The sequence below is a fragment of the Anopheles coustani genome, chromosome X, assembly GCF_943734705.1.
Source record: "Anopheles coustani chromosome X, idAnoCousDA_361_x.2, whole genome shotgun sequence".
Taxonomy (NCBI): domain Eukaryota; kingdom Metazoa; phylum Arthropoda; class Insecta; order Diptera; family Culicidae; genus Anopheles; species Anopheles coustani.
The window spans coordinates 10,609,011-10,635,491 of record NC_071290.1 but is presented as its reverse complement, the minus strand read 5'-3'; the positions used below and the strand labels follow the sequence as shown (position 1 = coordinate 10,635,491).

General features: G+C 46.8%; 3 protein-coding genes across 5 annotated transcripts; 2 read left to right on the top strand and 1 right to left on the bottom strand.

Moving 5' to 3' along the window:
• Positions 1 to 836: 836 nt before the first annotated feature.
• LOC131268654 (integrin beta-PS) lies at positions 837 to 21,361 on the bottom strand. 2 transcript variants are annotated; one of them, XM_058270891.1, is made up of 7 exons: positions 20,608 to 21,361; positions 12,015 to 12,689; positions 11,705 to 11,933; positions 11,173 to 11,257; positions 5,753 to 6,187; positions 3,010 to 4,242; positions 837 to 2,080 (listed from the first exon to the last, which is right to left on the bottom strand). In XM_058270891.1, exons 2-7 carry the CDS (start codon positions 12,496 to 12,498, stop codon positions 2,015 to 2,017), a joined length of 2,532 nt encoding a protein of 843 aa, XP_058126874.1. In that variant the 5' UTR covers positions 12,499 to 12,689; positions 20,608 to 21,361; the 3' UTR covers positions 837 to 2,014. The 2 variants fall into 2 exon arrangements, with proteins under 2 accessions (XP_058126874.1, XP_058126875.1); XM_058270892.1 differs by lacking the exon at positions 11,173 to 11,257 and adding an exon at positions 8,492 to 8,576.
• Positions 21,362 to 22,020: 659 nt separating this feature from the next.
• On the top strand, positions 22,021 to 25,034 carry LOC131268887 (sorting nexin-29). Of its 2 annotated transcripts, none has more exons than XM_058271180.1 (5): positions 22,021 to 22,217; positions 22,290 to 22,366; positions 22,439 to 24,041; positions 24,121 to 24,418; positions 24,496 to 25,034. In XM_058271180.1, exons 3-5 carry the CDS (start codon positions 22,666 to 22,668, stop codon positions 24,640 to 24,642), a joined length of 1,821 nt encoding a protein of 606 aa, XP_058127163.1. In that variant the 5' UTR covers positions 22,021 to 22,217; positions 22,290 to 22,366; positions 22,439 to 22,665; the 3' UTR covers positions 24,643 to 25,034. The 2 variants fall into 2 exon arrangements, with proteins under 2 accessions (XP_058127163.1, XP_058127164.1); XM_058271181.1 differs by having other exon boundaries at positions 22,426 to 24,041.
• Positions 25,035 to 25,289: 255 nt separating this feature from the next.
• On the top strand, positions 25,290 to 26,471 carry LOC131269154 (frataxin homolog, mitochondrial-like). Its single transcript, XM_058271482.1, has 2 exons — positions 25,290 to 25,811; positions 25,887 to 26,471. The coding sequence occupies exons 1-2, from the start codon at positions 25,494 to 25,496 to the stop codon at positions 26,160 to 26,162; spliced, it is 594 nt and encodes a 197-aa protein (XP_058127465.1). The 5' UTR covers positions 25,290 to 25,493; the 3' UTR covers positions 26,163 to 26,471.
• The last annotated feature ends 10 nt before the right edge of the window (positions 26,472 to 26,481 follow it).

Below are 26,481 nucleotides of genomic sequence, written 5' to 3'. Positions count from 1 at the left end.
GCTTTACGCGACCAGCGATATATGATATAATTTTGCAATGAGTATTATAAATCTACTCCGAAATCTGTATAAACGTGAATCTAATTGTACTGTAATTTCAATTTTAGACAATTCACATCAACTAATGTAACTCAACGCCGCAAAGCGATCCTAACAAAACATATGAAACTACCAAAAAATACAAAGTGAAACGAAGTGTCGCCCCCATGAGAGGAGAAGCATTAATAATCAATAATCTAATCAACGATTGAAATCATTCCTAACCATGCCGAGGCCTCGCTCGTTCGTTCGCTCAAGTGTCGCGTTTTGCAAAAACAAAAAGCGTTCGTAAAATTCCGACCAAAACGGTTCAGTTTTTAGTGGCACAAATGTCGCCGAAAGTTTCGTTCTTCCGTCGACTCCAGTATTGCTTACAGATTGCATCTGATTGTTGTTCCGCTTTTGAGGGGGCAGTGTCTGCCTTGAAGGCACTTAAGGGCAACGGTTTTGTAAGTTCTCCTCTGCATTGCTTTACCTACGAGTCCTAAGTCTATTAATAGATTAATATTTGTAGTTAGAAAGTGTTCAACGTCTCTTGCTTTACAGACGTTCGTTTTCTATCAAAAGGCATTCATTTTGGCTAAATTCTATTCTCGGTTCAATTCAAACGAGATTGTTGCAGGATTTTTCGATAACGTATACGTTAAAAATACGATTTTTATTAGTCAGCTGAATACGACATCAAAGAAAGTGAAAACCGAAAGTGTTCTAGTTTCATTTGCACATCAATTACGTTTGTAATTTTCATCCTCACCGTATCACTACAGTTGGCAGTGACGAAAACTTAAGTAACGGAGTGTCACTTCGCGAGTTATTAATAAAAACAGTGTCTAGGTTAAACATTTTAAACAGTATTGTATTAGAAAGATTGCTTCCACATTCGATCGTCACGATATTAGCTAACTGCAAACAAGGGGTTTTATTCGTTAGTATACCTCTATTAACATCTAAACCCTCATATACCAGTTCTTTTTCTACTGGTGCATTACACTACACATTCGTTCGCTTCCCTTCGTTTCTCACATAGGTTAATATCTTTAAAATTTTCGCGTTTTTGTGAGCTTAACTCAATTCGTTCAATTTGACACAATTTTTATCTTCCTCTCTTTCCCTTGTCGCTGTATGATATATTCTTCACATACGTATGCTGAATTACGGAGTATGGCATTTACTCGTCATGCTTATCCTTCAAGTGTGCGCACCCACTCACAAACACTCACACACAGGGTAGGGTTGTGGAAGACACAATATGAGTTGAAAATAAAAGACTAGTATCGCGTTAGAAGCAGCCAAATTACGCGACCAACCAAACGGCCACTCGCCGAAATTTGTGCTGCTCTTCATACGACATGGCAATCCCTAACACACCGATCCGTCGCAGTTGGTGGGTGTTCTGAATGTAATCATCAATCGTCAAACGGTTTCGGTCACGTTGTGTTCAACGCTGTTGAGTTTTGTTTGCAGATGACGATGCGTTTCAGAGCAACTGATTTCGACAAATAGGTGTCGTTTGATGAATGAATTGTTAAGTGAAATCAGCACATGAAAAATAAACAATCAGAGCAGCTTAATAGATGATGAGTAGTAGTCTAGTATTACTACACAGAGCTTGAAAAAACCAGAAATAGCCACACGAAGGCAAGGGAGATACTTTTGTTATACCGCTGGCCCTAAAGTCTATTCACTATCGCATTAAGCTTCATGTGCTCTTCTCCGGTAAGCCCCGGTATAGTACGAATGTGTTTCCTTTTCTTATTCTCGAAATCGGACGGATGACTTCATCCACATCTCGATGGAAGGCTAGAAGCCATAGCACACACACAGGGAAAGTAAATACGATTTTATAAGTCGCAGATCAGTCTGCTAGTTGCGATGCTTGATGGGCCACTGCCAAGGAAGGGGGCATGGTCGATGATTTAAAAGAAATGTGCTTGGAGGGCGATCGTTAAGTAGATGGAATTTCCCAAGTGTGCGCTCACTTTCCAGCGTACGTTGGATTTTTGAAGGTGGTCGTTGCCTGCTTGTAGATAGGATTTTCTCCCTAAAATGAAACAACAAAGAAAAGAAGAAACCATTAATATGCTGATGATGATGATGATGGTGCGTACGTTTTAAATTCGAACAATGTTGTTAATACTATCTCATCTTAGCAGAAAAATAATTGCATGCTGTGATAAAACCTTTATAAAACCGTGTTAACTTTAACCTTTGTACAGAACGCAATTAAAACCTAGGCAAGTCCGTATATAAAGCATAGAACACATGATCGAAATATAACTATAGCTGACGCTTGATACAAACATAAATTATTATATAAATAAAAAAGGATTCCTTTGCCTTAAGCTGTCGTAGTAACACGCTTCCAGTTTTGTTGAGGTTAAACAAATATGGTTAACACACCTTTCAACCTTTAGCACTTTTTGTTACTGCTCAAATGGTCTACTTAGTATAAATAGTTTAAACATGGAGTATACGTAACCAAAGGTAATGGCCTGAAAACCTTGTGGTAGCATTAGGTTACTCTAATAACATTGAATGAACTGCCAAAACAATCAAGCTCGAATCGAATCCTTCAAACATTTTGTTTAATATTGACTTTCATGGCCAATGTTCGAGGAACGTTTAGTTTGGTTTGAAATACCATTTACAGTATTTTTAACATTTGATTTTCCTCCATTTATGACACATGACGCAAAACAAAACCAAATGACATAGCAATAACGTTCTTGATTCCCTGACAAGACATAGTTAAATCTTTGGGGCTTTGATACAGAGTTAAGCGAAGGGTTTAAGACGAGCCTGAGAGTATATTCACAAACTCAATTTGACAAAAATCTAAACTTAATGCTCGGTTTTATAGCTTCCTATAAGAGGTGGCAACTGTCATTGCTCAGTGTAAAACCCTCATCCAATTTGCCAAAACTTTGACAAAAGTTGTTTGGAAGTTGTTACTTGAGATGAGCGTCTTACCGTGTCCCACTTGGCCATCATGCGCTCCTTCTCGAAGCGTGCAAACTCTCGGCGATCGTGGATGGAGGTGAGAACCTTCCAGAGCAGCAGCACTGCCATGCCGATGAGGACGACGGCGGCGATGACCGCGAGGGCAATGCCGAGCATAAACACCTTGGGCGGGCACTCGCGCTGCTCCTGCGCCATAACCACCACCTTATCCTGGTCGCTGTCGTTGTAGGAGAACTCGAACCGGCAGTCGTCCTCGTCGTAGAACGTGCACTTGTTGTCGTTGCGCTGCTCGTCGATGACCACCTTCTCGACGGGCACCGGCACGAACAGGGTGCAGTTGGTGGCGCAGTCGTCGGCGTTGGCGAGCGGGCCCGTCTGGTACTGCTGGCACTGGACGCAGTGCTTGAACTCGTTGCACCGGCCCGAGCACGTCGGGCACTTCTCACAGTAGCGCCCCGTGTAGCGCCCGTCCGCGTCCACCGAGCAGCGGCAGGTGCCACACTCGCACTCGCCGTGGCCCGAGCACAGTTCGCCGCCATCCGGCGGCATGCACGTCTCGTTGCTCGCACGGCAGTCGCAGGCGGGGCCAGTCCAGCCGTCCCGGCACTCGCACTGTCCGCACACGCACCGGCCATGGTCCGGGCCGGAGCAGAGCAGCCCGCCCGGGCGATCGCACGAGAAGTTGTCGCACTCGCAGTACCTGCCCTCGATCACCTCGTCCGGATTGGGGCGCCGCTCGCACACGCACACCCCGCACACACACTGGCCCCGGCCGCTGCACTCGTCGGACGAGTTGGACATCCGGCACGCGTCCACCATGCCCGGCTCGAGCAGGCTGTCCGTGGCCGAGCACTCGCAGTGCTGACCGTGATAGTTGCCGTCGCACTCGCAGATACCGCACTTGTACGTGCCGGCGTTGCTGCACTCGCTAGCCTTCTCGCGGTACTCCGGGTCGGCCGGCTGCTCGCAGTCGCAGCTGCACAGCATCTCGATGTTGACCGTCAGGCTCTCGTTGATGCCGACCGGGTAGATCTGCAGCACCTGGTGCCAGTCGCGCGGATCGCTCGGGCATTGGAGCAGCGTAATGTGCGCCTCGAACGTCACCACGTCGCCGACCTTCAGCCCTTCGCAGCGGTTCGTCTGCTGCAGCTGGCTGCTGGTGTTGCGACACCGGGAGTAGTACTTCACGTCGATCACGTTGTCCGTCCGATTGTCCTTCATCTCCACCGACGAAGAGATTTTCTGCCAAAGAAACAGCAAAAGTACAACCAAATTAAAACTTTAACTAAGCACTGGAAAGTTAGCTAATAAAAAAGCCTTCGTATCAATTCGCAGCATTGCTCAATATTTACATTTTATATTTGCTATGCAATATGCATATTATTACGCATTATGTACTAGGTGTGGTTTAGACAATTTAAAACGGATTAAAATATGTCTTTGATTTCAAGCGATGCTGAAAAGATGTACATTAAACATGTCAGTACAAGATTCTCGTTCAAATAGCTACAAGCATTTTGATTAAACATGGTTTTCTTTGGAAAGGAATACAGAAAAAAAGTCTCATAAGGTAACTCCATAATAATACATATGTAAACATAAATTCTGCTGCCCAAATCTACCCGTTTTTGAGACATTGAGCTTTTCCAAATATCGTTCCAAATAATACCTTTCAGACAATCGACTAACCAATCCCACAAATGCACTCATTTCGTATGACTTTGCGCAGACTATTTCTGTTGGTCGATTGTCGGAAAGGTAAATTGTGTCAAGTGACGTACTTGATTGCATACATGTCTAGTAACAAGCCTTTTTGCATACTACCGTAGCGCCATGGTTTCGTGTTTTTGAATCAAAACCGTCGAGAAATTCATCAAACATTTAAAATGTGCGCTTGACTGTTCTACCTCATCGTCGTGTGCAGATACGGATCATAGGGTAAGCAAACTAAGCAGTTGCTTGGGCCCCGAGCTTTCGAGGGGCCCCATCGTTTTACCCAATTGTTTTTTTTAAATTGTAATATTGGAATTATTTTTATTCTTTTACAACAAAGTTGCTTGTTTATCAAATGCGTGATGAGGTTATGAATTTACTTTTGAATGAAAGTAAATCAAGAATATGAAAATGTCGGAATGATCCAGCTTATCTGAATTGTGTATTGATGCAAAACAGGTGCCGTTTTTTTTTAGGTTAAAATATTAGATTGATGCACAGGCGTAAATTAAAGAGATCAGTGTAAAAGTTTGATTAAAAAAGAGAAAAAATCTCACAATAGCTTATGAATAATGGACATGGATTGGCAAAAGTAATGTGCTGCACATTTCCAAATTTAGTAACTTTGATTAACATTATTCGTGTTTTTTTCTATTTTAAACATTTAAAAAATGTCAATTTTAAATCACAAAAACCAATTCATTAAAAAAACTAAAATAAATTACTTGTCTAATTGGTTCATACAAAATGATACTCGTGGAAAAGTTATTGATGTTTTTGCATCAATTGAGGCTTTGCAAACCAGGCTTTTTGGCAATGGCGTTGTTACAATCGAATACCACACCACTAAGGAACATTGTACTTTAATTTAAATTCGATTGCTCATTAAAAATATGTGGTTTAATCTAAATTGAAATTTTATAAATTTTTGGATATAGAATTGTTTGATGAAAGTATTGCATGTTTTTGGGTCCTCCAACTTTTAGCTGCTTGGGGCCCCTAGAATGCTTAATCCGCCTCTGGCCGTGTGAGCACTTACATCGTACTGGTCGCGCACCAGATCCACTATGTTGGACGAATCGTTGGACAGCTTGGCGGCGGACGAGCCCTCCACCAGGCGGGACAGCTTCTCGTACACCGACAGCTCCTCCTGCGTCACGGCGAAGATCACGTTGATTGCGTTCTGCTTCACCTTCAGGTTGATCTGCGAGATGCTCGGGTAGTCCTGCGTCGTCGAGTGCGTGTAGCGTCCGTTGTGGTCGAGGTGGCAGTCGCCATCGTTCGGCGTGATGACGCCGCCGAGCTTGCCGTCGCCAGCGTAGTGGAAGCCGGCGTCGGTCGAGAACAGCAGCAGGCGGCGGGCCTTCTCGCGCCAGCCGATCTGCTCGCGGCACACAATCGCCTGCATGATCGCGTCGAAGCCACCTTCCGGGGCGTCCAGGTTGCCGGACACGTTCGCCCGCTGGACCTCTTGCTGTTGAAACGATAGGAGGGTAAACGTTAATCCGGCTCGCTCGTACTGGGCGCCCCCAGCAGTGCTGACTGCTGCTTGCTCTACTAGCCACCCCGTGTAGTAACAGTGTGCGTAAGTGTCTAGCGTGTTAACTGAAGTGCTCTACGGTTCATGCAATCTGTCGCGTGCGACAAACATACTCTACCAGTTGTGCTGTTAACATTCTAAACCTTGCTTTTCGTTAAACCCAACACCCAGTTTCCTTAAAGCAGCAGTGTTAGAAACCTCTGTACCTCATACCAAAGCGCAAACAAATTGAAAATTCAACATAAATTAGCAATCAAAGCGGTACAATTAATAAATTATTGTTAGTGGAGACAACAACTGCCAACATGACGGCAAAGAACACTGCACACCACGCAAGCAAGCATGCGTTGAGAGTTTTGACCAAGCCTTTAGAGGTCGACGAAAAACGCTGTACACATCAGGGAAACAAACATGAGGGTTGCCAAACGAGCGAACAGAACAAGACACAGAACAAGTATGGATGCAACATAAACAAACGAATAAACTATTGAAATCCTCATGCTGGCGAAACTGCCATCGAACAAAATGAAAATTTATTCATGCGTTCATGCGAAGTTGTTGGTGGAGATGCATTCCATCGATGCCGTACTCACTAAATGGTTGAATGAAGGTGCTATGTTTAGCATCCGTACATCGAAGATGGATGGTAATTAAAACGGCGCAGAGTGTAACTCAACCCTTAGTGGAGTTGGAATGGGAAACAGGACAAGACGACACACAGCCGGGGAAAGCACATAATCAACCCCCCTTTCGCCTGTCAACGGCATCTGCGATCGGAAGCGTGAAGGCGAATGGTTTTAAACCAACCAAATCGATTAGGTAAAAACAATTTTTAAAAACCAAAAACCATTAGTTAAACTTGAGTGAAACGTGTCCGCACACGATCGATGTGTTTGCACGGGAGAAGGGCTTCCGAATGGCTTTTGGCAGAAGCTTCGCCGGAAAGGCAACCGACACGTTTAGCGTGAAATTCTACTCTATTGCAAAAACAAACGCAACCCCAAAACCAGGAACGAGAAACGAACATCTCAGCTTTGTCTTTTAACAGCTAAGGGACGGAGGGGGGAGGGGAGTGAGCATTAGAGAAGCATGTTCCGCTTCCCGTGATACAGCGAGAAGCTTCCGTGTTTGGGGACCGCATTCTTCTACCACCCAAGGGGAAGAGGGGGGGACACACACCACCGGGGGACAGTTTGTACATTGCCACGGGAAAAAAAAAACGCTAGCACGGTAGGAACAAATCACAAATCGGGTAACCGAACAACTCACACTTCACACGCACACACCAAGCACCAACGCAAACGGGGATAAACCTTCAAATCAGCAACGAATTCTGAAGAGGTATATCACGAGGAAAGGGGGGGAGAAGGATGGTTGCAGGAGAGTGGTGGATGATACTGTGATGACCATGGAGTGTCGCAGCATGGATGACTATTTTCCTGCTCTCTAATGGCTGCCAGGAAAACAAATCGTAGTGTTGCTAGGAGTCGGCAGTGCAAAGTATTGTTTGTATATTATTCTGACCGAATGAAGCTCGAGAGGAGCAAAGGGTTAAGGAATAGCATCCGTGTCGTTGTTACACACAGGAAGGAAGCCTTTAAACCATACCGAACTGCGATCCAATTTTATTGCGTTTTCAGTGTGTTCAGTGTGTGTGTTCGTAACAAATCAAGATGGATGCAAACTAACAAACTGGATCAAGAATGGTTATGGTTTGGTGAGGGAATCTTGTATAGCAAGAATTATAGGGTAGTTGTGCCTATTATTGTTTCTCTAGAAGCAGAGTTTGCAGGCCGTATCCCCTCTGCAATCGCCAATAAACAGAACTCTGTTTTGTTTTACCCCGCGTCCACATGGCATCGTAGCGTAGCGATTTTGACACTCCGTCGTAGTGTAAATGCTGGTCGAGAGGCCTTAGCCACGGCCATAAAAAATAGTTGACACTACGACGGAGTGCCAAAATCGCTACGCTACGATGCCGTGTGGACGCGGGGTTATAGCATTCTACTAATGCGCGGCCTCTACGTATTGTGTGTGGTTGTGAAATGCAGGACGGAAGACGGATGGAGCGCAGGAAGGCTGTGAGAAGGATCGAGTGGTTGTGTTTTATTTTTTTGTTTTTTTTTGTTTTTTGGTGATGGTGTTTTGTAGTTTTAGCTTTCGCTTTCCCGCCCCCCGGCCCCCGAAGCCCTCAAGGTCTCGTCGGAGGCGTCGGGAGGGGCGCCAGGTTACACTTACGGAGAAAAGATTGGCATCGGTGCTCAGTGGCATTAGGTTATGGTAGCCGTATGGCGCGACGCAACTGGGGCACGGCTCGCGTAAACTGGGAAGAGAAGAAACGTGAGAAGAAACGGGGGACGTAATGAGAAGAGCACGCACAAAGCTGGAAATAAAATACGCCAAACCGGACGTATCACCGGCCGTCCGGTGCGGTGCGTGGGTTTCGGGCGGAACACGAGCGGAAACCGGTTACATTTTGCTGTAAATTAAAGGTGTAAACCGTCAGGTACGCAATCAAGAAGTGGGTGGAAATAGGACACGCTCAGCAGCGGGAGGATCGGGGCTGATGTTGTTGCTGCGTTGTCGGGCGATCACGCAAACCGACCGGCTGCACTAGAGCCAGAGATAGACAGCTCGCGATGTCTCCGAGGTGAACAACGGCAAAGAGCAAACCCGTAAGCTAATTAACCCTGAGATACCGCCAGGCTGATAGGCCGCCACAGCAGTGGCAGATAAGTTCTGACGCGACTCGAGCTGATCCCGCACGTACTGCTGGAGGACTGTCGCTGCTGTTGCGGTCGCTGCCACAACCAGGCGGAACTGATGGAGTGAAAACAACGTGATAAGCGCGCTCGTGCAGCGTCTGCTAAGTGCAGCCACGTAATCGCCACTTGCAGCACACACGTTTCAGACTGGAAAGCCAAATTTAACCAACCAAAAGGGAGAGAGAGAGAGAGGGAGAGAGTGGAAAGTTGAGAAAACTGTTCTTCCCTGGTACGAACGATGATCCGCCGATGAGTACAAACCCAAAGCATGTGGCAATGATGCTAATGATTACCCCAGATGGCTGCAGGGTGTACGCACCCACGATAAAACATTGAATACGACGGGGCGCCTCCACGCCCACACGACATAAACGACATAAACGACATAAATATACACTTCTACAGCTACTACATACAGCTAATACCAATTCTACCCACAAAAAATATGCTTAAACGTTTAAAACGTGTGAACTTTTGCTCGTAAATTGATATGGGAGTGATGGATGTAAGGCTTCCGCTGTATCTGCTGATCCATTTATGGTTGCTCCGGTGTTACAGTTTCGTCCCCGGTTATATGCGCCTTACTTCAGTGCGGAAATGACCGGGAGCGGAAATGGTAGCATGAGATCATGGATGGGAAAAAATAGCCATTTATCAAATTAAAATCACTTAGAAAACGTAACACGCGAATTTGATCGAAATGGTTATAATGTCCTGGAAAATCAGAACAACGGAGCCGTTGGAAGTAATGCAATACACAACAAAAAACAACACACGTACGCACACACACACACGCAGTCTTCTATAAGACTGTTTAACACCATACAACGCTACTCTTCTATATCCCAAGGACAAGAATTATGAACCCATAGAAAAATACAATACAAAACACACACACATTGTAAAGCAACTAAAGAATACTACAGATGAGCAAAAAGGGTTAAACAAACAAACAAACTAACTAACAAACAATACACACAGTCAGCGATAATGGCGTGAAAAAGGCACACACACACAGGATATGTAACACACTGTGGCATAGGATTTTTGGTTTTAATGCCGATGTAGAAACATTTAAAAAAAAATAGGCAAACGTCAAATTGTATAGCAACACACAACTTTTACATGTTTCTGCGACTTGTCACCACATTTACATGTTTCTGCGACTTTTACTACAATCAGAAAAAAAGCAAGCATGAAATAGAACGAATATAGTAAACGTCACCGCCGCTTCCACCGAAGGACGCGGTGTGGAGAAGTGAAATCGAAACCGAATGCGATGATACGATAAAGATCCTGACCCGATAATCGATCGGGGGAGGGATGAGTAGTCGGTCAAACGATGTGAAAAGAAAACACCTCTAGCGAACAGGAGGGGGTGGGGGGGTCCAAGAAAAGCGTAAACGGTAGCCGTTTTGCGACGAGCCCAATCAACCTTGTGTTGCTGCTATTTGTCAGCTGTCAGGTTATTTTCCGGATTAACAGGATATTGCTCGTCGTTTCCGGCCTTTCATTCTGACGCCATTAGGTGCGCCATTAGACTGAATGGCTTTCCTCTCCCCATAAACATTCCTTTTTTCGTTTGCAAAAGGATTGGACTTGTGAGTGACGGCCGCATCAAGCAGTTATGTATGATCATCGGCTGGGAAGGATAATGACGACTTTTGACGATCGATGGAAATCAAAATGTATGACGAGGGTAGAAAAAACTGATAACGAAACTAATAATACATCATCATGATATCCATTCTTTAAGGAACATTCTCAATCTGAGGAATCTAACCAATTTACGTGGGGGATAATTGAGACAAGCGTGAGCTAGAGAGAAAGCATCGATTGGTTACATTTCATCCGGAGTAGGTTACATTGACTGTCAGGTGTCTGCACCACAACAATGTGCTATTTGTGCACATTCAGTGAACGTGTTGCTAGAGATAATTCGCGAAGGTGTGTATGACCATTGGCTAAATCGCACTACGCGCACGCATGTGTGTGTTTGCTGTAAGGATGCTCTTGTTTAAATCGTTTCCCTTTTTACTCGAACTTAGACAACAACATTGAACTACACATTGAAGGCAAACCAAAAACTATCTTGAAATAAGAACATGATCGAGGGGTGGGAATAATGTTCTGCTGTGTTTTGATCTCACTTACGGTGAAGAGGTTGGAATCCGAACTAAGCGACATATGGTGAAGATACCCGTACGGGGCATTGCATCCTTCGCATGGATGTTCCAGCCTGTGTGTTGTTCAAGCGAGCGAGCGCGCGCACGCATTCGAGTGTGTCAAAAGAGTCGTAGGAAAAACAGAGAGAAAGAGAGATGAAGAGAACGTGGTCAGAGGAATGCATGCGAATGGTGCTGTTTTTCGGCCTCTGACGTAGCTTGATGACACCTGGAAGCTGAATGTTGCCTGTGGGAGGTGGCTGCTGCTGATGCAAAAAAGATGTTCACTTCCAATGCTCGCCTGCGGCTGAAATCGTAATGTAACGTAACACCAAAAAACGGCAGCGGACAGCAGAAACAAAACGGCGGAACAAAAACAACCGATTCCGAGTACATATGGAATCGGAAGAGCCACAGACTAGCACCGGCGTTTGCACCGTGTGTGTTCCGTATGCTTTTGGCTTCCGGACGACGCCAGTGGTTGCACAGTTGATCCGAATCGTCGGACGGGCAGTACTTACTTCTTCGGAACGGTCGAAACGTAGGGCATCAGCACCTTGTCGACGAACGAGCCAAAGCCGAGCTTGAAGTTGTTGGTAATCTTTCGCATCTCCGAGGCGAGATGTGCACCGAGCGTTGACAGGATCGTTTTGTCGTCCTCCATTGACTTTGACAGGTCCATCAGATAGTACAGATCGACCGGATAGTCTTCCGCCTGGGCATAGTTGACGTTGAGCCGGTATACTTCATCTGCGGAGAGCATTTAGCAACGTTAGTTGCAGAGCGGTTAGTTGAAAATTGGTTGTTGCTGTTTGCCGTTTGCATACTCACTCAAACGTAGCTTGAGGCTGACGCTCTGCGGCGAAATCTGCACAATGCTACCGGCGGCTGACTCCGACTCGTACGACGAGGACGACGACGACTGCTGGAACGAGTGCGACGACGACGAGGACTGGTAATGGCTCGACGAGTAGTACGATTCCCGCTCGCTCTGCCCGTCCAGCGCGCCAACGCGCTTGGTCGCTTTGGTCAGCTCGCGGCCCAGCAGCAGCCGGAACTCGTTGCTCGGATCGACGGTGTACTCCTCCGGGCAGTACTTCTCGATCTGGCCGTGGCACCGCGGTTGTGTGAAGTTGGGCTTCTTGCACCAGCGGCAGTTGGTCGTCTGGATGCACTGGCTGCAGGTCGTTTTGCCCGGGCAGGTTGTCAGCTGGTAAGACGCCACCTGCCCTGCGCTGCTGTCGACGGTCAGCGCTAGGAGCGCCAGCGCGACCAGCATCACCATCGTGGCCAGCGCCGTGCTGCTGCCAATCATGGTGCGAGGACTAACTCGAACTAACTTTCGTATCGATTGAGCGGTTGATTGGACGGAAGCGGTCGGTGGTCGGTCGGCTCCGGTTGATAGGGGCGTTACGATCGGCGCAATCGTTTCGTTTTTGACTAGATTGATCGGGGCTGCGCGCGTTGATTCTCCTCGATGCTGAATTCCGGACCCAACGGAGCGAACTGTGAACAGGCAAAACGGAATGAACATGAGAGCCGGGTTTGCTGATAACAATCATAAATAAACCACTCCCGGGCCACCGACGGTGCCACACCCATACCAACCCATTACGGCAGATAATGCTCCCAACCGGCAACGGAGGGAATGATAATTCGCTTTGATAAACGTCGCCACCGTCGATATAGGAGCGCACAACAACACACGCAACGGGATTGCAGAAGGTTGCCTTAAACTACAAATTAACGAACGCCACGATCTGACAGATGTCGTTCATGTCGAAAACAAATATATTTAGTTCCTGCAGCCCACTTTGCCCCACCCCATATCCAGGGGTTACGTACTTCGCGGGGTCAAGGGCCGCTACTAATATTGAGTCACATTTGGACACACCCAACAACACCCATATCCCTGGGTGTGCGAGGTTTCTGCCTCTCCATTGGGAACACAAAAGTAAAAACAGTGAAATTTAGAAAAGCGAAAGCGAGAACATCTGACTCCATACCCGGTTTGGTCACCGCCAGGTCACACCCCGGTTGGTTCTTTATCGCAATTCTGGGTGCGCTGATGACACACACACACACACAGCAATGGTCCCCAGTGGGAAAATTCACCCCGTGATAGCTTGAACATGGTCTGGGGGGATGGGAGATGGGACCTGGCAGCCGCTCCCTTTTGGAGGACGGAGAACGGTAGCGAAAACCACGGTACTCCGTCTCGAAAATGGTGTTCCCTTTTAAGTTCATGCAGACCTACATTCTCTCGTACCTTAAATGGAGCGAAACACGATGCACTTTTAACCGTGTGACAATACGTTTTGCAAATCAGCAAATTTCTTCATCAACCTAACGATGCTTGCGATAACAAGACAAATGAAGATGAGATGTCAACGGCGTAACTCGCAAACAACACTAAAAAGGTAGGTAAACAAAGTAACGATCGGTTTTCAACTAGAACAGCAGCTCCAGAAGCGTCAGTTAACATTTTCAACTATCGCACTCTTTAACCCTAGAACTACCAGGATTTGGATTGTTAAATGTTTTTGATGTAAAGCCACATTATGTAAGCGTTTATGTAAAATTCATAGCTCGATATCTAATACTAATGTTTAAAACGACTAACAATATTACTCGAGTTTTTCTCGCGAGCGTGACTTAAAAAGCAATTTTTTCGAATTGGTATAATCACGTCGTGAGCGTTCATTATTCACTGCAGAATTTTTACCAACGGATAATAAATTTCAAGTTTAATTTAGTTCTTAATTTTGTTAACACTCGCATTATTGACTCAGTCAAACTGGTTGCAACTTGGCAATACAAAAAGAAATCTTCACTTTCGACTTCATTGAAATGGACATTTCAATCAATATATAAAGGTCGTGCATCAGATCAGTCAAAATGAAGCTCTAGTGTTAATGTCGCTCTCTCCTACGTCCATGTCATGAATGATCGTCTGTTTACGATCTTCCATTGTGGTGGTGCTAGGATATGGGACCGCAAAGGCGAAACGGCGTCCCGCTGGTTAACAACGCAATAAATATTTCATCTTCTTTCAATCCTTCCTATACAGGACGAAGATTGATTTTAAAAAACAACGCTGTAAATTCGAGCATCGTTGACCGAGTGGCAGTCATAGTTTATCTCTTGGAAACAATTAACTGCAGCGAAAATCATTATTTATGAATTCATCCGGGTAGGATCGTTAAACGAATGCAGCCAAGCGGGCCGAGCAGGGTCGGCAAAAGGAAGAGGTCGTTAAACTCGAAAAGGGTTCCACGAACGCTTCCCTCGCTCGGCGACAGTAGCCGTCGAGGACGCGTTAACTCTTTTTTCCCAAACGGCCCTAAGGCTATCTCCAGTTGTTCGATCGCAGTGTTTCACTTTATTACTGTCATTAGGAGATGGATATCCCCGGGAGCAACCCGTGCCATGGCTACCGAATTGTTTCGGACCGGTGTCAGAAGGTTAACCCTTGTCATTACCCTATTACGACTGAGTAATTGCCGTCGTATTCTGCAACAATTATCACATTACCGAAGCCACACAGTTCGAGCAATGTAATACTGGAGCAACATTCACAGTGACTCATCTGCTCCCGCCAGGGATGAAGGCTTGTTTTGTGAAGCACTCTTATCCTGTCAAACGCTGATTCATGGCCGTCCCGAGGCAACACGGTATGTGGAACAAGGGACGCCGGCCGCAGCATCGGCGAGCAATAACGAGTTGTGGAATCCGACACAGTCCCGCAATCGGAGCCGCGTCATCGACGGCAGCCGCTAACGGAAGACGACGTGCTTCTTCGAACGGACCGATGACGACGCTGTGTACCGAGCGATGACGTAAGCGCCAACACTCGCACTACACGGTGACGAGTCCAACCATTTCCAAATCCCCTTCTCTCCTTCTCGCGGGGAAACCAGGTCGGGTCGTAAAAGATTAAAGCGGATGGATGCACTGGCGAAAGTGGCAATGCAAAATTACAGCCTTGACGAAACAACGTTGAAGCAGAGGTTGTTTAAGACGACAACAACAACAAAAACAACAACAACAACAAACGACTGGGAAATTCCGCGCGGTAGATAAACGTTATTTTGATAGAAATGGAACAAAAAACTCCACAACAAAAATATCTACTTTCTCCCAAACGAACTGCTGATGTAAGGTACGGCGAGGCAATATGCACCACCCCTTATCCTAAAAACAATCATTTCTGTCAGGCCAATCGAAATTTCCAACATCTTTTCTATTACCATAGTATATGAAAGCAATATTCCGACTCTTTTTTTTTCAGGAAAATTCGTTAAAAATTGTGGAGTAAAATGGCCCAAACTGGAGCTATTTATTGGGGTGATAGTGTATTTGATGGTGTTGGTATATTTATAATCCCCAACCCCCATTTCACCGGATCAAAAATTTCAATTGAGTTTGTTTCCATCTTTAAATGAAGATTCGTTTAGTAATGAATTTTTCATCATTTAATTTTGTATGGAATGTCAAAAATAAAGCATTTGGTAAGTACTCCACAAAAGGAATACAAGAGTAAATGATTGAACGCTCTTGTATATGCGTCAAGAAACATATTGGTGTACTTGATGCATGTCTGTTTGATAGTAATATCTCATTTCAACACTCAATTTGGTTAACCCTGTTTTATCTGTTTAATTCTAATGTACATCCTTTTTCTAGATTGCATAATTCGGTTCAAAACATGTTGGTGCTTCTGGCCCCACTTTCTCCTACAAGATGAATGCTACGTAGCACAAGAGATATCGTAAATGATTGCCGGTCTTGTTGTTTTCTTTATCTTCCCCTGTGCGGCTGCCTTTTTAAAACTGTGACAGTCTGTGGATTGAAGGACATCGAACAGTGTGTGCAGGAGAAACTGGAAAGGTTTGCGATGGCAACAAATGAGGTCAAGGCTGTGGGTGCAATAGGGCGTTTTTTTATGGTTCAATAAAGGAACTCCTCGCCCCATTGCACAACCCACCCCTGATCCACCCCCAGAAGTGCAGGGGAATGGTAGGAAAGGAAAGCAGTCATCAGAAACTTCTTGTTGGCAATTTCTGAAGTGGCTGCTGCAGACGGAGACGATGCACTGTTTACCCCGAAAATTCCCTGCAGTCGATTGCATTCGATTTTCGAGAAAAACTAAGCGGACGCATTAGTCAACTCGTTTGGTGTTGTGACTCATTTGACGTGGCGTTCGCCAGCAGATAAAATTAGACACGCAAGTATTGCCTGCACACACCCGCCAGCTACCCCTTGTCACCTATGTTCGGCGGTGCACAGGCCAGTGCGGTTTTTGGCAACACTAAAGAGAGATGGTGTTTTGCAGTGCATTGTAGAGAATAACGCCGGTGCACTCGTCGACACACATACACGCATCAGCGTTAAGACGCGGGACAAGATCAGATGTGACTCACACAGCCGCGTGAAGCAGGGAAAACTTGATTTTTCCGGTAGGCAACGAGACCTTCAAGGGAAGCTGCGAGGTATTTTATGTTGCTGGAACACGTAACTTTCAGTGGAAAGAAATTGTCTATCAATTGCAATTATAGGGAAGTCTATCTTCTTGAAATAATTACTTCAACTTTCCCGGAAACACAATAGTAATCAACGCCACTTGTTGTCAAAACAAATTTGATGAAACAAATATTGTGATTTCTTGTTCTTAGTAGAAAATATTATGAAAACAAATAGACTCTGTTAAACAAATGAAGTCTGTTTTTTTTAATCTGTTTAAAAGTTATTTCCAAGATTCGTCCTAAAGCTGACAGTGACAGATCCACAAACAGTGCTGACAGTTAACGTGCTTCGGCAGACGGAAAAAATCCAATGAAATTACAGACTTTATGACATTGCAGTGAAAGATTGCTGTCTTCTTCCAGCACCAGAACACTAGCAATCTGTGAGCACTTAATGGCTCTGTGTTCTGGATGGGATCGCTTCAAATCGATGGTTTCGGCACGCACCGAAAATGCCTAACTGAAGCGCAGCTAATCTCAGACAATAGCTTGGCAGAGGAACCAACCGAAATGGGACCGACCCTGGGATGTCTGCACATCTGGTATCGGGCCTTCTCGATCCCGGGTGCGTGAGGCAATCGAAGGCAATTGAGTTAAGTGCCAGCGAATCTGGAAGCTGGAACACAAAACTAACGACGAAACCCATGTTCCTTTATTCAACAAATACGGAGAGGAGGTTGATGCAAGTTTGAAATGCGAGCGATGCAGTTTACGCATCATTCTCTATTAATTCGCAGAAGCAGAAGTAGCCGGTCTCATTTCTTTGCTACTCTTCTTGTATGATGTTTTCCTGGAATTTGCCATTACCGTTGCATCCAGCGCTGATCCGACCTAGGGACTGTTTTTGTGCGTCGCAACGCACTTGCCTGGTCTCTTTTGCTCGTGGAAAAAGCGATTACTTCATAGAAAATGTGCCTGCCAGACAGTGGAACCTAGGGTCAACCCTCAGCCAAAGTACGCAGATCAGCATAAAAACACCTCCACAAGAACGAAGCCGCGAGACGGCGGATGTTGTTCTGTTCCCGTCGGCAAAACCGTGGGCAATTGTTCTGTTCAAGAAAAACTATCACTGCCCACCCGCCCCTCCTTCTGAAGGATGTTTGTAAACCGCTCCCCACCCTCTACATCTACTCGTTCGGGTGCAGCTGGAGAGTGCACCGGTTACGTAGTAGATAAGTTGTTCGAAACTTCGAATGGAGCAAGGTAACGTGCGACGAACGCGCTTAGCCCGGCGTCCTCCACCCACGGACGAAATGTGGAGCAGATTTTCTTCGCGCATTTTCGCGTGGGCGAAACGTGGGTACCTTTCGGGGTTTGGATCGTTCGTTTGGTGGGCGAAGCGACTTGAGATGGTGCGAATGCCTGTGTTTGTAAGTGTGGGAGAGGTCAGCATCCCGAGTGGGTCGCCCCATACGGTTGCTAGTGGTGTTGCTTTAAGGCAAGGCACCCTGCGACGAACTGCTACTTCCGGCCTGCACTTTCCATAATGCGTAACGTTTTGGCTCCGAAGCAGCAACTGCTCCCATTAATCTGTACACACTTGCTACGAGCTATTGTTTTTTTCGATCCATTTCCGGACACCGGTCTCTCACAAAACTCCGGCTTCCGTTGGTTGGTAGAATTTTTACATTCCTTTCCGAACCGATTGGAAGATTGTTTCACCGCATCCACTCCCCGACCTGCAGTCGATTTCCCAATGGTTTACATTCTATTATTAAACGATCGTATACGCATGGCAGAACTGTGCGTTGAAATTGTAGAAACGCGCCGGGAAGGGCAGGGCGGAACGCATGTGGGAAGCAATCGGTGCGTAGGCGCCACAACATATTTTCGAGCTTATTTCATATGCAAACGGACAGCCTGCCGTCACCCATTGAACATCCGTCCGGTCGATCGTCGTCGTCGTCGTCGTCGTTGTCGTCATATTGTGGGTTTTAAGAAACACACTACTAGATAGATGACGACGACTACACATATCCACTACTAGCTCCTCCGACCTACGACTGTGTGTGTGTGTCTGTGCTTGTGGCGTATGCAGATACGATGTGTGTATGTTGTATTTTCGGTAGCCTAATGTTGTTTTTCTCTTCTTATGCTCGCCTTTCTTCAGCGCGGCGTCGCTCGAGACGACGATGTTTCGTCTCTTCCCTTGTTCCACTCTTACGCCGCCATCCAAAATTACGCCGCGTAGGGAATGCCACTTCACTCACGCCCTTCGACGCTGCCGGAGGAAAGAATCGGACACTTTTTAACGTGCTTAAGCATGGTTTATTCAACCATTTGCTACTGCTCAGTTTATAGAAATGTATGTGTGTTGTGTGCACACGATTGAGCGCAATTACTGTGTCTTTGGGTTTGTCGTTGTGTGTGTGTGTGTGTGAATTGCGCGTCGATCGCGATCGTGAGCTGAAGCCGCGGGCGTTCGAACAAACGATAAATCCTTCGGGACGCGTGCGCAAAAATCGCATTGACAGACAGTGAATTGCTCTTGCAATTGGCAAATGTAAGCCCACAAGCAATAGAGGGTTTTGTGACACGCCCGAGCACACCAAAACTAAGTCCGGGTGTAGATCAGTATCGACGAGAAGAAGGCATGACCCTGAAAAACATCTGGCGCTTCGAAGCAGCAGATGACGAGTTTCTTTTTGCAATCGTTTACCGCTGAAATTCTATTTTCTATTGCGAATCGCTTCTCCCCTCTCGGGGGTTTCCCATTTTGCACGCTGACCTTTCGGGGGTACGGGTCCATTGCCTCCAAACTGCTGCAAACTGAAAGCGAAGGAAAGGGAAAACAACCCTTCAAGGATGTTCGAGGGCGTCTATCGTCGTTTCCTTACGCTCCATCGTTCCATCTTTCGACCCACCATTACCGCTGGCGAGCGTCGTTTTACGACGTTATCTTCGGTTGTTGTTTTCCTCGTCCCGGGGTCATAAATAACGATAACTCAATCGTTCCCATCCGTCCGCAGGATGATGCTGTGTGCAGTCACTGGAGCAGCAGCCACCGGGCGCCGCAAAACGGAAAAAATCCGGGAAACCAAAGGGAAGCAGGCACACACGGAACGAATCCTAATGCAGGGATATGCTGCGGCCATAAGAAGGAAACACTCCACAACCGTCTTTAACGACGGTTATTTGCATTTGCAGAAGAAAGGCAACAAAAAGGTTTTGGCTTACGGCGGGCGCACACACTCTGCGTGCAGCATTGATTTGTTGGCCAATGTTTTGGGTCGTTCGAACGGTTGGGTGTCGGGTTTTATGGTTTGCGTTTTTTTTCGGTTGTTCGTCTTACTTTGTGATCAAACCGAGATAGGAGGAGAAGGAAATCTCCGTTTACTGCAGACATTTTAGAATGTTTGACTTTTCCTATTGCTGTTGTTTTGGGCTCATATTTCTTCACCAGTGCACCAACAGCGGATGCAACCTGCGGCCAGTTTGCGTATTATGCATTCCACAGCCGCTGGTTTTGCTGATGCAGCATCGGAAATAATCTGCTGGCGGATGGAAAAACAAACGCGGGCGACCATGAAGATGCTGTCCTTTTACGGCCAGGCGTCGATCGATCCTAAAAGGGAAACCCTTCGTACCGGTGGAGAAGTGAAAAGAAAATGCTAAGGAAACGATCTTCACCACCACGGCCCGTACAATCACGCACACACGGACGAATGTGCAGCCGCTCGTGTATGCCCGACCCTACACCAACTGTTTGGACAGGCGGACAAAGTAGCACGATACGGTGGCTGTAGGCGGCTATGATTAATCGGAACGGTACTTGTCGCATGGAAAAAATCCACGAAAGCGTTGATTGCTGAACGAACCCCGATCGGATGAGGGTATGATAAGGCAGGGCAGATTTAGAGGCACAGGGAGGCACCCCAGCAACGGAGAACCCAACTTACCCAGTTATTGTCGAAGAAGTGACAAGCGTAAGTTGATCGCGTATACAGCAGCGGTGATGGTTTTGCTTATGCCGGATTGTGATGATCGAAATCCACGGTAGGTGACCACAGGAGGTTTAGTCAAACCAGGCGGAAGCACGAGTTGGATTCACCTGCGTTGAGTCACGCTTATTTTGCGCCAGTATGGACGCGATCACCGGATGGTGCTTGGTTCACTTGGGCCGCCTATATTCGTCACGGGGTTTCCTTCCCCCCGCTTCCTCGGACTGCCGGAGGCGGGCGGGCAGTGCAAAGATAAATATAAATCTTTCGATGATGGGCGCGAGCAGGCGCGCGCGCGAGTGTACGTTATTTGTTTAATATGTCTCAACCGACGGCTAGCTTCGCCCGTTTCGAAATCGGTGCCGTGACGCGGCCGCCTCTCACATTCGTGACCACGGGTCGTGGTCGTCCACCAATTTCATCACCTTTCACCGCGGGACAAGCACACTACACGGTTTTGAACGCACAGATGCTGCACCAGGTAAATCACGTCGATTCTCTTAGCATAGATACGGCACACAGGGGACTAGACCACCATCTGCACACGAACGAAAGCCTACGAGAGGGCGGGTGACGTGTGGAGCCGCTTCCACTCCCGCACAAGCAAGGTAAGCGGATAGGAGGAAAGAGCGAGAAGGGAACACTTGACCACTTTGGTGGTGCTGCTGGTGACGACCACGTACGCGAGCACCGAAACTGCGTGCGGCTTGTATGACGGCCTGCGTCCGAATGATTCGAAAAAGAATCTTGTGCTAAGTTGTGCTAGGTGCTGTGCTGCATGGGCGATTGGTTCCGATGACGATCCGAAACCTGGCACAACATGGAACGGCAACCGAGGCGCACCTGTTCCATTGCTTATAATTATCACAACGCACGGTTGATAATGCATTGAATAATTACCATTATTTCAAATTGACCTGCTGCGAATGTTACCCCTTGCCCCCGTTTGAGGCCGAACGTTGAATACATTCGTTTCAAATTAATTTCAAAAATAAATGATGGTGATGGGTCCATTTGTTGAACGGGTTCAAACAAATGGAATTTAACTCATTATTCCAGTACACTTTTTCCACGTTGAAACTCAGAAAATGCCTTCATCGTTCAGATTTCCATGTAATTTTTCTTCTCATTTTCCGCTAGCCAACAAACGCTTTTCGCGGAAGTAAATAAATAAATAAACTCTGTAATATCCGTTCCTGCATGAACGAACGAACGGGTGCCGATGGAATCGTATGCACATCCCTACCGTATTATGAGTTCGCAACAGCTGTCATTCGCCAATCTGTCAGATTTTTCAAAGCAAGGGGCACCCACTACATGCGCGGTTTACGCTACCGCGTACTGTTGTCCCTTGTTCGTGCGTACTCCAAAACAAACGCGATAAACAAAGCTTGCTCATCGCACGTCGCATCTATCCAGGAGGGTGTTAAAAAAAAGACAGCTAACGTAGGCTATCGATGGGACCTTGCCAGAGGATTTGTTCCGTTAGTTGTAGGAGGTAAAAGCCAACAATCGTCAATATACCTCTTTCGAGCGGCCCCATTCGTCCTTGAGCTCAGCGTAACTTCGTCTCCTCGTTCGAACCTTCTTCGAGCACATATTAGTCAGCAGGCAGTTCAAGTGCATTTGTTTGCTTCCAGCGTAATTATCGTGCGTGCTAATCCGTTGTTCCAACGTTGGTCGCTATAAAACCCAATTTGTGTTCTGCAATTCCTAGGTAAATACAGGCCGTTTGTGTTTAAATATGATTGCTGAATAGATTGACCATAGATTTAGTTTCTTCCTCTAGCCCAGGCGCATGTATGTGGCTCGACACATACAACAGCACGCCTACCTAATTTAAACGAGAATTGCACATGACGATAACAGCCGCATAACCGAGGCGTAGTGCACTAGATACACTAGATCAAGCAGTGGCGTCACTGAATGGAACCTAAGCGGAACGGGACCTTTCCCAGTGTGGTGATAGTACTCTACTGTTGCCTGTAATATTCGTCTGTGGCTGCCCGGCGGAAGATGGTTGGCATGAGCAATTTCTCGCTCAGCTCTTCCGCGCTCGAGTCCATGATTGGTGTGAATCTCGGCGCGACCGGGTACGAGCAGCGCCGTGAGCAGGAACGCAAGGCGCTGACCACCGAGCTGTTGGCCACGATCCAGGACTGTCAGCGGCAGTACGGCAGTAAGACGGAGCTGGCCACCGAGCATGACCAACGTATTCTCGCACTGTGCGATGTCTGGGAGCGCCTGCTTTCGCATGGTTTGCGCTCGACAGGCTCGATGCTGCAAAACGTCGTCGAATTGGTTGGTGGAGGAGTAGGAGCGGGAGGAGCTGCAGTAGGAATAGGCAACGGTTCCGGCGATGGGTCGTTTTTTTGGGACTTTGCCTTTCGTCATCTAACGAACCACGAAAAGGAACGCTTTAGCAGCCTGCGGCATGTAAAAAACCGACGTGGCCGGGGTCGGGCGCTGTTGCGTGCCATACTGAACGAGCGGGCGCTCGAGCGGTACGTGCTGATATGGCTAGGTGATGAACAGCTTCTCACCGAATGTTACGAACCGTGGGCAGTTCTACGCGATGCGGAGGTACAAAGTTTGCTGCCGAACATGGCAGCCGGGTTGAGCACGATTCTTTTCGCCATTGCCATCGATTTGCCGGAGCTGAACGTGGCTTCGGCGGGCCGCCCCGTGGAGGACAAACCGGAACCGATCATCGCGACCCGTCGGCCAGTTGGGCCGGTACGCAAGATCAATGCAGTCAAGCGTGAAATACTCGAAGATATACCGCAACAACCCACACGCCGCACCGGGGTTTCCCCATCGGCTGTCGATACGACAAGCCAGCCGCAACCGAATCCAGCGTATGTGAACCGGAGCGACAGCATCGATATCATCCGAGAGCACACGCACAGCCCAGTCGAGCGGGAGGACACGCGTGGGGAAGCTTGCTCAGTCGAGGAGGCATTAAAAAGCCTTCATCTGACCCGAGAATCCGGCCGTGGGCGCCAGGAGAGCAACTACGGAGAGGATGAGGAACAAATTACACTTCGCTACCGAGCAGTTGCGAATAAGGAAGATGCGATTGCTTCCGGATCGGGGGCGCAATCGCCCGAAACGGCCGAAGACAGCATGCTATCGGGCTACGTCTGTAGTTATTCGATTACGACAACGACAACGGCGACCACCTCCACCGGGACGTCGGAGAGTGGTGAATCGGTGGGTGAGCAATGCAATCGGCAAACGCGAGACGACCGAGACGATCGGCTGAACGACCTGGTAACGCTAGCAGCATCGAATCGCCACGATCTGGACCGATACGACAAGCTGAAACATAAGTATCACGAACTCGAAGAACGCTGCCATTTGCTAGAGTCCCGCGTGGCCGAACTGAGTCTGTAAGTCTAGGATTGTACAGTAACGTATAAGTTCTGCCTCTTTGACTAAATCCATACACACACATTTATTTCTTCACAGGGAAAATCATCGACTGCGAATGCTGACACGATCCAATCGGCTCTCGATCGCATTCTTCACGTTCAGCATTCCGAAAGCGATTCAGCGTACACCAGGCAGTAGTCGCACCAGGCGCCCTTATCACGTCTACGAAATTCGCATCACGCCCTCCGGTGTCAGTGGGTCAACATCCGGTAATGAGAGCTGGTGCGTATATCGACGCTACAACGAATTCTACCGGCTGCACCGACGCCTGCAGAAAGAATATCCGACGGTCAAAACGCTCGACTTTCCGCCGAAAAAGAAGCTTGGTAACATGGTGCGTTCACTCTCTAAATACCTTCCTTACACTTTGGGGAGATTTACTTACTTTATGCCATTTCTTTACCGATGCAGAATGCAGACTTCGTGGAGCAGCGACGTCAGCGACTGCAGGTGTACTTGAACAGTCTGTTCGTGTCCGTGCTACCGGAGGTGTCCACGTGCAGTACGCGTACGCAACTCGAAGAAACGTTTCCGTTCTTCTGCGACCAACCGACGTAGCTAACCTGTGATGGATGATAAAAGCTTCCTCTTTCCTGTCCGCGGAGTATTGAAGCATTGGCGATATTTCGAATCATCGCCACGTGTTGCGAAGGTTTATTTCTATATTGTTTTTTTTTTCTTTTAAAACCACTGTCCCACGATATCACACGCTGCTGGAAAGAGTGCACGTCCGAAGATCAGAATATTCATCTTAGACGAATACTTCTTATGAATTTGTAATCCAACAGTGGACAGTTCAGTGCGCGTTTAAAATGTGGCGAAAACATTTATGGTAGGAGGATGTATATCTGTGAATTTGCTTATCACTTGTAAATGTAAACTAGGCTAAGGTTTCACGATATTATGGCTACGTGTTAATGTTACTCGAATCAATGAAATTTAATATAAATTAAAAAGAAATACTTTATACTTTTTTCCAATTTTGAACTTCATGAATTTGATCGACGGGTATAGCAGGCATCGCCAATGTTGAGGTAAGCTAATGTTTTTGTTTATTGTCATCTGATTTTCGATAGGGCACTCGCACCCCCCGGGGCTCTAGTGGTTTTGTTATTCTGCGAAACGTCAGAAACGGCTGTTCTACGAAAAACAACATAAGCATCAAACACCGGGTAATTTGAAGACGCTAAATCGCGGGACATGTCGATTGTCTTTACTAAAATGTTTACTACTTCCTTTCTATATCGAATAGACGAAAGATAACCGTTTGAATCAATTATACACACCAGCATAGTGTTGTGTCTCCTCGAACAAGTGGTCAACGTGTCCTTTCGATTGCGTCAGTAGTAAGGGGTTTTGCTCAGAAATCTAACGTGATTTATCCAATTGATTTTGATAGCAGTGGAAACATGTACATCATGCAACGAAGGTTTTCTACTATAAATCGGATGGCCCGTTGCTGGTTCAGGATACCATCTTCAGTATGCGAAGGGCAAATGAAAACAGCGTCGGAACCGCCTCGACTATTGCCACCAGCAGCACCATTCTGCAGCGTTCGACGATGGTCCAGCTCCGGGATGAATCCTAACGATTTCATCGCCACATCCCTGATCGATTCGGTCACTTATGAAACCGTCTGCTCGGACACGCTCGAATCCTTGTGCGATTACTTCGAGGAGGTGATAGAGGAAACAGCGGCTCTAAAACATGCAGACGTCACATACGGAGTAATCACCGCGCATACTAGAAAGCATCTTTCGACGATCTTTAACGATACCGTTTGCTATATTTTTTTTTTGTAGGATGGCGTGCTTACCGTGAAGTTTGGCCCACCGCACGGAACGTACGTAATAAATCGACAATCGCCCAACCGCCAGATCTGGCTCAGTTCGCCGACGAGTGGACCGAAGCGGTACGACTTTGTGCCGAACAAACGGACCATCAACGAGGGCTACTGGTTATATCGTCACGACGGTATGACACTGCATCAGCTGCTACAGCAGGAAATAAGCGCCATCGCGGGTCGTGAGCTAGATTTCTTTGCCCTACCACACAGCCAGCCTCCGAAAGCTGCTTGATGTGATGTAATGTAAGTATGAGCCAGAAGACTTCTTTCTGTTAGCAACCTCGTTTCTATGTTCTAGAGAATATTACCCAGTGCACAGATATAGCCTTTGTTTTGCTACAAATTTTCCTAGTTTAGAATCTGCAACCAACTTCATAAAAATCGAATCGATTGTCGTTCAAGCACGTGAAAAACAGAAATGAGTAGTCCAAAATGAGCTGAATATTGTGCATAACTATGTTCAACGATTTTTTAACCGTTTTGTTCAGTTATCAATTAAAAGGCTATTTTTAATGAGTGACAAAATACAAACCATAACATAAAAGTTCTAA